The sequence below is a fragment of the Panulirus ornatus genome, chromosome 7 (assembly GCF_036320965.1).
Source record: "Panulirus ornatus isolate Po-2019 chromosome 7, ASM3632096v1, whole genome shotgun sequence".
NCBI lineage: Eukaryota > Metazoa > Arthropoda > Malacostraca > Decapoda > Palinuridae > Panulirus > Panulirus ornatus.
Genome location: NC_092230.1, coordinates 44,455,696 through 44,468,042, shown reverse-complemented (window position 1 = coordinate 44,468,042; position 12,347 = coordinate 44,455,696). Strand labels below are relative to the sequence as shown.

The 12,347-nt window shown below is 37.4% G+C and overlaps 1 protein-coding gene across 1 annotated transcript in view; it reads left to right on the top strand.

Annotated features, from left to right (window-relative positions):
- Positions 1–383: 383 nt before the first annotated feature.
- Positions 384–12,347, top strand: part of LOC139749595 (trifunctional enzyme subunit alpha, mitochondrial-like) — a 29,469-nt gene continuing 17,505 nt past the window's right edge. Inside the window, exons 1-3 of the mRNA XM_071663693.1 lie at positions 384–540; positions 1,928–3,339; positions 8,738–8,860. Coding sequence (XP_071519794.1) covers positions 468–540; positions 1,928–3,339; positions 8,738–8,860 — 1,608 coding nt within the window. The 5' untranslated portion in view covers positions 384–467. The remainder of the gene's footprint in view (positions 541–1,927; positions 3,340–8,737; positions 8,861–12,347) is intronic.

Below are 12,347 nucleotides of genomic sequence, written 5' to 3'. Positions count from 1 at the left end.
ACTGTAAGATTCATTAATGTATGAGTGGCCTTTGAGTCATATAAGTTTAGTTGATAGAGAAGATTTCTCTCGTTAATTGTCAAAAGCTGTGTGCAGTTATTAGTAAAGTGTGTTTGCATCATGAGAGAAGCTTTTCTGGTCCTTATCTTGTGATAATAGAGATAATGCTGCACGTACTTCAGTGACCATGAGATGAGTACAGTATCTGGTCAAAGGTAGCTTTTATATCAGCTGTGTCAACAATGTTTCCTGAAAGTTAAAAAATGTTTTATGATCATATATATATATATATATATATATATATGATGTTTAATGTGTATAAATGTGTTGTATAATGCTATATAAAATGATATTCTTGAAATTTTCAGATAGTGCCAGTTTTTGTATGAAAACATTTTTCAGACAAGTAACATTAGATCCAGACTCCACATTCGTCAACTGGCCGCCAACTAAGCTAGTCTTTGAGAATGAAAATGACGAGCTTTCGGTATGCTGGTGCCTTTTGCCAACTTAGTGCTAGAAAACTTTTGCACTTTAAAGGTAAGCACACCATTATGTGTTGTCAGAAATTATATTTTATTCATATATAAAATTTCAAAATGAAATGTGACAATGGGTTCACTGATTATTGCACATGGTAAACTCTTTACTCTGGTGATCCGGCAGAATTTGTTCATTATATATATATATATATATATATATATATATATATATATATATATATATATTATGTAATCTTAAGAAATGAAGGGTGATTACTGTGACAAAGATATAGGTAACCATTACCTATATTGAATTGAAACTGAGTTGGTTAATACAGTATATTTCCATAAGAATATTTTGTTGAAATTGGACTGTTTTTCTTTCCTGCAATTATCATGACAATTTTCATTGTTTATAATGCTAGTATTGTACCATTGTTAAGTTATTGATAATATTTTTGTTCATATCTGATAGTATTAGTATACCAGATCATATTGTGGACCAGCTTTTTTTTTTTTTCTGTGACCATTTTGGAAATTTTCCATAATGCTAATGAGAAAGAAAGTCCAAGAAATATAAAATGAGCTTGTTACCCGTAAATTTCATTGGTATAATGAGATTGTAAACAGTTTTCAGCTCAGCCTGATACTATTAGATCATTAGATTTTGTAACTTTTCAGTTATTCACAGGTGGTTATATAACAGCACCCCCTCAGCTTCTGTAAACAAATGTTTATGATGTCAGCATGGCTGTTGCAACTATACTTGCATGTATTTCCCCTTCTCACCCTCAGTTAGATTTGAAGGAGCACTCTTTTTGGTATACAGAGATACCCCATGACACTAGCAGCTATAATTAGCATCAGGAAAAAAATCTTCCTGTGTCCATTACCCAAAGGGAGAAGGTACAACCCTGTCCTTCCAAGCATGTTTGCTCACTCATGTCTGCAACTGTTCATACTTGCTCTGGTAAATACGTGATTGTTTCTGATGATGGTAATGTGAATTCAGTAGATATTGAAGGTGACTTAGATCATAGTAGGAAAGTGATCTTGATTGTGATATAGAGGAAATAAGAGTTTGATATTATAAACAAGTGATGGCAGGATCGGGTCGTACTAAACTGTGAATAATGTATATATCTGAAAATTATGTAAATATAATGTAATTAACAAATCATATATTTGAAAATTCTACAAATGTAATGTGGCAAGATGACCACCATCTTTAACAGCAGAGTGTCAATTTAGTGGAATTCTTGTCTGCCTCTAAATTTCCATAAATCCTTTTCCATTTTTTTCCTTTTTTGTAAGTAATCGTGAAAGCAAACTTTTGTGTGAGGTTATTTTCATATATTGTAATACTGATGTTATGTAAAATTTATGTTATTTGTAAGAAAATATCTTTCACTCATGCAAATTAATAGACATTTTATTCTTTTCAGTTCGAGTCACAAGAAGTAGATATCTGTCCTCAACAGTCAGGGCCATGGGTAGTCATGCCAACCTTGCTTTCAGAGATGGGGTAGGTGTGGTTACCCTTAACTCACCTGGAAAAGTCAATGTTTTAGACATGACACTTATGGAGGAGATGAATGAAATCATTAACAAGATTGAAAGCAGTGCAGACATTCAGTCTGTTGTACTTATTTCAGCCAAGCCAAAGTGTTTCATTGCTGGAGCAGACATCACAATGATAGAGAAATGTCCATCGGCTAAAGCAGCTGCAGAGATCAGCAGAGTTGGCCAAGATGTTCTTTTCAGAATTGAGAGAAGCAAGAAGCCTGTGGTGGCAGCAGTTATGGGGTCATGCTTGGGTGGTGGACTTGAAGTGGCAATGTCTTGTCACTACCGTTTGGCTGTAAAGGAAAAAGCTACATTTGCTTTACCTGAAGTGATGTTAGGCATTTTGCCAGGGGCTGGTGGCACTCAGCGCCTTCCCAAATTAGTGGGTATTCCCAATGCATTGGATATGGCCCTCACTGGAAAGACTGTTCAGGCAGATAAAGCAAAGAAAATGGGTTTAATTGATGGGCTGGTAAACCCACTTGGCCCAGGTTTGGAATCTGCTGATATCTGTACACTGACACATTTAGAAGAGGTGGCCATGCAAGTATCTAAGGATTTGGCTTCTGGGAACTTAAAAGTGAAGCGTGGTTCAAAGAATATAAATGAGAAAGTAATGACTTCGGCTTTGAAATTGGACTTTGTGAAAGACCTGATCTTCAAGAAGGCAAAATCAACTGTTATGAAGAAGACAGGTGGGCTGTACCCAGCTCCATTAAGAATCCTTGAGGTTATCCGCACTGGTTTAGATAAGGGGCCTGTGGAAGGTTTTGCTGCAGAGAGTAAAACTTTTGGTGATTTAGCCATGACTACAGAGTCAAGAGGTTTGATCAGTCTTTTTCATGGACAGACACATTGTAAAAAGAATAGATTTGAGAAGCCAAAGCAACCAGCCAAGACTCTTGCTATTTTGGGAGCGGGTTTAATGGGTGCAGGTATAGCACAGGTTTCTGTAAACAAGGGATATCAAACCATTTTAAAGGATACAAACTTTGCTGGGCTTGCAAGAGGTATCAGACAGTTGCAGGGTGGCTTGGACCAGGCAGTGAAAAGGAAAAAGGTCTCTAGATTCATAGCTGACCAGCATATGTCAAACTTAGAACCAACTCTTTCTTATGGCAACTTTAAGAATTGTGATATGGTGATAGAGGCAGTGTTTGAAGACTTGGCTCTTAAACACCGTATTGTTAAGGAGGTAGAGCCTCTTGTACCTGACCACTGCATCTTTGCCAGCAACACTTCTGCATTACCCATTGCTGATATTGCATTAGCAAGCAGCCGACCTGAAAAGGTTAGATAATTATAGGTTTGAAGGTGTTGAATATATTTGACAGTAGTTTAGATATAAATGGTTACATTGTTCAGACATAGTGTCATGGATGTTATGTCAGTATTTAGGAAACAAGGTTTGCTCTTAGATGATAGGAATATATCATTAATAATAGTCATGACTTTATCAAAACCAGAAAATTGTCTGTAGAGTTTCTGCACTTGTTAATCCCATTCTGTAAGGTAGAAAACTACTACTTCTTGTGATAACTGGCAGGCATACTTTAATTTGAAGTATTTTGCCCAAACATTAGTATCATTTGGATAGAATGAGTGAGGAAAGGTTGACAAAGATGATGTATGTATCAGAAATGCAGGAAACAAGGAGAACAGGGAAACTGAATTGCGGATGGAAGGATGGAGTGAAAAAGTGGTTGAGCAATAAGGGGCCCTCAACATGCAGGGGGGTGAAAATTGTGCATGGGATAGACTGAATTGGAAGAATGTGATGTACTGGGGTCAATGTACTGTCAGTGGACTGAACCAGGGCATTTGAAGCATTTAGAGTAAACCATGGAAAGTTCTGTTGGGCCTGATTGTGGATAGTGAGCTGTGGTTTTGGTGCAGTACACATGACAGCTAGGGAATGGATGTGAGCAGGTGCTTCCTTTCTTCATCTGTTCTTGTTGCTACCTCACTTATGCAGGAAAAGGCGTTCAGGTAGAAAAAAAAGGTCTGATACGTAGATCATATGAGTTGCATGTTTCCACAGTTTATCTGCCTGCAGTTAAATGTTTGGCTTATTGCTGTATACATAAGCTCAAACCAAACTTGTATTACATATCATTAATGGATCATACTAATTATCTGAGCTAAAATTCTAAACTACTTTCAGGAAAAGAATTTTGCCTGTTAGAGAATGTTTATTGGGAAGCACAATGAACAGAAGGAAAGAGAAGAAAAGAATTGAGTGCAAACAGCATATAGAGGTTCAGAAATCATATGAGAGTAATTAAAGTGCATGAGATGAAACTTGATGGATATCAAGCTCCCTCCTCATAATGTGATAATAGGTACAGAAAAACCTCATTCTGATGTACCTAAGTGTATTTGAATTTAGCTCCTAAAGGACCTTTTGGATCCCATAAGACTTAAGTTTGGGATTAAATAAAAATGTCCTTGAAATTCTGTTACATTGCAAATTTAGTCTAGTGAGTTACACCCATTGGATTTGGTTTGGAATGTAACAGAAGAGTCCATTATTTCCCAACCACAGTCCAGGTTGCTGTGCAGCATGAGCACATGTGGTAGCTTGTGGCTCTTTAATTACATCAATGCATGTTTATCTTTTGTTCATTCACCGACAATGTTCTCCCTGCACACATTTATTGTGTTACTGTTCTGTATTTATAGTACACTAATTTCATGTTGCAGTTCAGTACTATAGTATCATTCATAGGATGTTTACATATCTTGGTTAAGTTTTACGAATGAATACCTTATCAGAAATAACTTGAAAGAAAAATGAGGTTGTTAATGCCCAGAGCTCCTTGGGAAAAATTTACGATGTTTTTGACTATGGCTTCTGATGGACTGCTCTTCCTTCAGATTACTATATTAGAATGAGGTTTCACTGTATTACAGATTGGTAAAATATGGAGTTCAAAATATTAACAATATTCATTATCAGTGGTGTAGAAGCTTCATGGTAGATACTTCAATGTATAATCAAACTTTTGCAAAAATACTGCAAAAGCAAGATTCGAGTCATATGCATTGTAGATCCAGAGGATAAACACATCATCGTGAGTAACTGCAAAGTTAAGGAGGATGTGACAGTGAAAGAATGCTTTAATACATTTATTACCTAGCAGGAAGTAATCTACAGAAATCTGTGAAAAATACCTAGGAGTTGATATGATGCCTAACCTGTTGCCAGAGCTCTATATCATGAGAATTTAAAACTGTTAGATGAAATAGATTTGCATTTAAGTTTGTATATAGGGAATTTTTTGGTTAACTATTCCTACCTTCTATTAGACTAAAACTAGATGATGCTTCTCTTGTCTGATCACCATATCTAATGAAGCACAAAGCTATTACTGATGAAGTCAAGAGAAGGGCAGCTAAGATGGTACCTGATTTAAGAGAGCTAAGGTGCAATGAGAGGCTGAGGGTTACAAATATGCTTCTTATGGAGAAGAGAGAGAAAGGAGTACTGATGGCAGTCTTCAAGTCTTTAAATCAGTGCAACATCAACAGCAAGCATTTCCTTGTGAGATGCAGTGGCAGAGTAACCAGAGGCATTGACAAAGCTAGGAAAGAAATTGTTGAAATAGACATGAACAAGTAGTTTTGGTATTAGGGGGATACATGATTATAAAAGACTAAGAGCTGAAAATGTGAATGCTGGTGGTATACTTATGTTTAAATAGCTACTTGTTGGTGAAGAAAGTTCAAGACATGGGGTCCATCTAGTGTTGATCTCTCTCCTTTTGGTATACAAGTAGGTAATTACAGGACAAAATACTTAGAAAATATGTGGATGATGTATTGTTGAGTGAGAGTCATGGAGTGAGATAAAGTATCCTTGGTTTGATAGGACCAACCAGATGGGATTGCCATGGGAGGCATGTATGGCGTGCACAACATAAGACCCTTCACCAACTTAATAGTCATGGCACTAGTGAAACCTTCTGCATGAACTATTGCCTAGTCATTATTAATTAGTGCTGATGCCTTAGAAATTATAGATTCACTCTCAGGTAGCTAATGTGGCTTTCAGATTTTCATTACATTCTGACAGATCATCAAAGGATTTAAAAAGAGACGCATTGAATGACTAGATCATTACCATTCCATCACTGATATGTGCTGTTGTCCATTCCCTAAAATGCTGGCAGGCTGTGAACAGTGATAATGAACCTTCTTACATATTATAGTAGTAACAGTAATCATCATATAGAATACTGATATAAGAATATACCACTACAAGCATAATTTTCCCACTTCTTTTAGATTATTATGAAAGAAGTTAGTTTTGTTCTATCATGGGGATGGGTGCCTGACAATTTTCTGGTTTTGACTGATACACCATCCAGACTTTAGCTTGATTTAATCATTAAAGATAGGCATCTATTGTTTTCATTGTATGTGTTAACTGCAACCTTAAGATTGATGCAAATAATAATTCGTAGTTTTGATAATGAACTGTTTGCTAGGTGTAAAGCCCATGAAATGACTTTAGGCTCTAGCTTTATTTAGACATGAAAAACATAGAGCTTTTTTTTTTTGTGTGTCTGCCTGATACATTAAAAATGATTGAAATAGTAATTTGAGCTACGGGAATATCTGATACTTTATTTATTTTATTTATATTTTATTATACTTTGTCGCTGTCTCCCGTGTTAGTGAGGTAGCACAAGGAAACAGACGAAAGAATGGCTCAGACCCACCCACATACACATATATAAACATAAATGCCTGCACAGGTACATATACATACCTATACATTTCAACATATACATACATATACATACACAGACACATACATATGTACACATGTACATATTCATACATGGTGCCTTCATCCATTCCTGCCGCCACCCCGCCACACATGAAATGTCACCCCTTTCCCCTTGCGTGCATGCGATGTAGCACTAGGAAAAGACAACAAAGGCCACATTCATTCACACTCAGTCTCTATCTGTCATGTGTAATGCACCAAAACCACAGCTCCCTTTCCACATACAGGCCCCACAAAACTTTCCATGGTTTACCCCAGATGCTTCACATGCCCTGGTTCAATCCATTGACAGCAAGTCAACCCCAGTATACCACATAGTTCCAATTCACTCTGTTCCTTGCATGCCTTTCACCCTCCTGCATGTTCAGGCTCTGATTACTCAAAATCTTTTTCACTCCATCCATCCACCTCCAGTTTGGTCTCCCACTTCTCCTCGTTCCCTCCACCTATGACACATATCTCCTCTTTGTCAATCTTTCCCCACTCATTCTCTCCATGTGACCAAACCATTTCAATACACCCTCTTCTGCTCTCTCAAACACACACTTTTTATGACCACACATCTCTCTTACCCTTTCATTACTAACTTAATCAAACCACCTCACACCACTTATTGTCCTCAAACGTCTCATTTCCAACACATCCGCCCTCCTCTGCACAATCCTATCTATAGCCCATGCCTCACAACCATATAACATTGTTGGAACCACTATTCCTTCAAACATACCCATTTTTGCTTTCCAAGATAACTTTCTCGCCTTCCACATTCTTCAACGCTTCCAGAACCTTTGCCCCCTCCCCCACCCTATGACTCATTTCCACTTCCATGGTTCCATCTGCTGCCAAATCCACTTCCACATATCTAAAACACTTCACTTCCCCCAGTTTTTCTTCATTCAAACTTACCTCCCAATTGACTTGTCCCTCAACCCTACTGAACCTAATAACCTTGCTCTTATTCACATTTACTCTCAGCTTTCTTCTTTTACTCACTTTACCAAACTCAGTCACCAGCTTCTGCAGTTTCTCACCCGAATCAGCCACCAGTGCTGTATCATCAGCGAACAACAACTGACTCACTTCTCAAGCCCTCTCATCCACAGCAGACTGAGTACTTGCCCCTCTCTCCAAAACTCGTGCATTCACCTCCCTAACAACCTCATCCATAAACAAATCAAATAACCATGGAGACATCACGCACCTCTGCTGCAAACCGACATTCACTGAGTACCAATCATTTTCCTCTCTTCCTACTCATACACATACCTTACATCCTAGATAAAAACTTTTGACTGCTTCTAGCTACTTAGTTCCCACACCATATACTCTTAATACCTTCCATAAAGCATCTCTATCAACTCTGTCATATGCCTTCTCCAGATCCATAAATGCTATCTACAGATCCATCTGTTTTTCTAAGTATTTCTCACGTACATTCTTCAAAGCAGATACCTGATCCACACATCCTCTACCACTTCTGATACTTTATTATAGATTTACAAAATATTTGTTGATTATTTATTTTCTGAAACCAATGCTGTGAAGTAAAATCAGCTGTTGCTGTGACTTTGCTGTGTTTATAAGCTCGTTGTTGTTGTAATTAAGGATCTTTTCAGTAGATTTTTATGAGTTATAAAAGAGAGAGAGGGAATGGAGTCCTGGTGACTTTGTTTGCCCTGAGACCCCATGCTGGCTCTTGCCACCCCTCTAAAGAGTTAATCTTCCCTCCAGCAAAGGAGTCCATCTGTAGATTGTGAATCATCCTCAGATGGGTTTCAGTCTCTAAGGCTTTCTGGCAGTCTAGTAAAACACAGCCTTGTATTGTGTATGATAATCTATGTGGGCATTGACTTTATGAAGGTAACTGGTGATTTTGAGAGGAATTTCTATCCAGGTAATTGGAATGCACTACTTCTCTCCTGTGGACAAGATGCAACTATTGGAGATCATTACTACAGATAAGACATCCCAGGACACAATTGCCTCAGTAGTAGATGTGGGACTGAAGCAAGGCAAGGTAAGATACCCTGTATTATTACTTTTTTTATGAACTGTAGATGTTCAGTGATTGATATTTATGAAGCATGAAGTATGGGTATTCATAAAACATTGTTCTGATAAGTTTCCTCATTTCCCAGCACCTGTATAGTTGAATCTCATATTCTGAAGTTATCACTTTTTTGTTTTTTTTATTATAATCTTTCTCATGAATCATTTTTCTGATCGTGTATAATCATCAAACATTTTGGGTATGCTGTTGCTTTCCTCTGTTTCATGTACCATGCCATCTTGACTCTCCTCTTGCATTGGAAGGTGTGGTTTCAATCTGTAGCTCATACCATTCTGTCATTCCATAACTGGTGTAGTCATTACATCCCTGTTGTATGAAGCTTACTTTTTATTTTGGATTGTAGAACCAATGATATCTATATGTGCAGATGGAATTTAGGATTGATGTACAATATGTATTATTTTCTTTCTAAGAGATGATTCTCTCCTTCATAAGCTGGTACAGAAATATGAGGTATCTGCTAAATTGATTTTACTGGATTAAGATTGATTTCTGGGTATATAAAACTTTTGAGTTGCTTCACTTCTTCATTGTTAAGAAACAAGTTACACTGAGCTACATTTCTCAAAAGAGCAATCACCTCAGGTTTTTTTTTTGCTTATTTTTCATCATATAACTTCAGAAATTTCATTCCATCCATGTATAAACTATTTTACTAAACTCGAACGTTTTTGTGTGTATTCTGGATGCAAGCAAAGCTTTTGAAAAAGTAATTAGTTGCCTCATTGTAGAAACTTCTTTAATGATATACCAGTAAGCATTTAGAATCCTAACATATTGATATACAAAACATATGTGTGTTCTTAATTCCTCAGAGTATCCAGTGGTATCAGACAAGGTAAGATTTCATCTCATCTGTTTGATATATAAGCAAATGCGGAAAACTACCTCAGTTTTGAGAAGTCAGTCATTACCCATATCAGTAAGCTTAATCTAAATCTTGACAGTCGTTACCAGAACCCCTCTTTTCTTTCTCTGTGAGATATGACGTTTTGTAGATTTGCTTACTCCATGCAGGACCCAGCTTTCTCAATTTTAGATTTGATACTTTGGAAAGTGCACCAGCTGAGTTGCAGTGATAACAGTACACTGCCAAGGGCCATGATACATTTGCCCTATATAAAGGAAAATGACACCATTCATAATTTTTCTAGCCTTAATGATCATCTGTTTGTGTAGTATGTGGAAGGAGTTTTACACTTATGGGTCCCCATGTCAAAGTTTCGTTCATTCATTCAGACTTTTAGATCTTATGCTATCTGTACATCTTCTAGCTTTTTTTTGTGGATCCATGGTTTTGTTACTATAAAAGGCTTCTTCACATCTTTTTACATCTTCATTTTGATTTAGTTTCCAGCTTATGTCATCTTCATTTTAGTTTAGTTTCCAGCCTATGTCATCTCATCATACTGTCATTTCCATTTTTCTAAATTTGCTCAAGTTTCTTTTCATCTTTGACCCAGTTTAGTCTCCAGAACTGAATTGTGTACTCCAAATGAGGTCTAACCTAGAGCATTGTAAAGGGTTGAGCATGATTTCCTTTGTTTTCTAGTCTACATATCTACCTGTTATACCTAATATCCTATGGGCTTTATTGCATGCAGTTAGGCATTTTTTTTTTTTTACCATGTATAATGCCTTTATGGATAATCACTCCAGGGTCATTATTCCTTAATGAGACTGTACTGGCTTTCATCTGACAGTGATACAACTTTGGTGAAGGTGATTTTCACTTGTGGTGTAAACACTAGCAGGCAAGAGTCCAGTAACACATACTAATAAATACAAACATATTTACCTATATGTGCAAAATCTATTACTAGAACGTCACATAGACAGGATTGTCGAAGTGTATACATACATGGATATGAAGATGTTGAAAAAATTTTACTGCAAATAATAGACGAGATGGGCAGAGCTTTCAGATCATTTACGTATACATATATTTATACATGTAAACACATGCTATAAATGTAACCTTTCATGCCCTTAATGTATACACTGTAACAGATACACTGAGCACTTACTAAAGTGCCCTGCAGTCTCTGCACTTAGACACACATGCAAAATCAGAATATCTATGACCAGCCTTTCTTCACTCATATCCAAAACACATTACTGTACTTTTACTTGCATTTATCCTCCATTGCCTGTGAATACGCACGTCATAAAACACTCTTATAACCTTCTGCTACTCCTCTGCACTCTCAGCAAACAACGCATCATCATATGCAAACAGGCTTGCCACTCTTCATCATACCATACCTCACTACCACACTCCATCTCTGCACCCCCTTTCCCTAGTTTTGTTTGGAAAAGTGTGTGAAAGGAGAAAGTTGAAAGTAAATGTGAATAAGGGCAAGGTTATTAGGTGTAGTAGGGTGGAGGGACAAATTAATTTGGATGAAAGGTTGAATGGAGAAAAATTGGAGGAAGTGAAGTGTTTTAAATATCTGGGAGTGGACTTAGCAGCGAATGGAACCATGGAAGTGAGTCACAGGGTGGGGTTGGGGGCAAAGGTTCTGTGAGCAATGAAGAATGTGTGGAAGGAGACCATGTTTTCTCAGAGAGCAAATATGTGTATGTTTGAAGGAATAGTAATTCTAATAATGTTATATGGTTGCAAGGCATAGGCTATAGATAGGGTTGTACAGAGAAGGGTGGATGTGTTAGAAATGAAATGTTAGAGGACAGTATGTGGTGTGAGTGGTTTGATCGAGTAAGTAATGAAATGGTAAGAGAGATGTGTGGAAATGAAAAGAGTGTGGTTGAGAGAGCAGAAGAGGGTGTGTTGAAATGGTTTGGACGTATGGAGAGAATGAATGAGGAAAGATTGACAAAGGTTATGCGTGTCAAAGGTGGAGGGAGCAAGGAGAAGAGGGAGACCAAATTTGAGGTGGAAGATGGTGTGAAAAAGATTTTGAGCAATCAGGGCCTGAACATACAAAAGGGTGAGAGATGTGCATGGAATAGAGTGAATTGGAACAATGTGGTATATCGGGTTTGACGTGCTGTCAGTGGACTGAACCAGGGCATGTGAAACATCTGGGATAAATCATGGAAAGGTCTGTGGATCCTGGATGTGGATAGGGAGCTGTGGTTGTGGTGCATTTCACATGACAGCTAGAGACTGAATGTGAGCAAATGCAGCTTTTTTTTGTCTGTTTTCCTGGCACTGCGTCACTGAAGCGGGGGGATTGTGATGCTGTTTCCTGTGGGATGGGGTTTCCTAGCACCTTATCTTTTGAATAAAGGAACAATAATAGCTTTCGCCCAATCCTCAAGCACAGCCTTTTGCTTCCATGCAAAATAGTGATTACAGTATATTTCCGAAAGTAGATAATTGGAAGAAGTTTCTTACATTATCAGACTGTGAGTGGTTGCCTTTGTTCTGAGCGCATTATTATAATCAGTTGAAATTACATACTTTAAG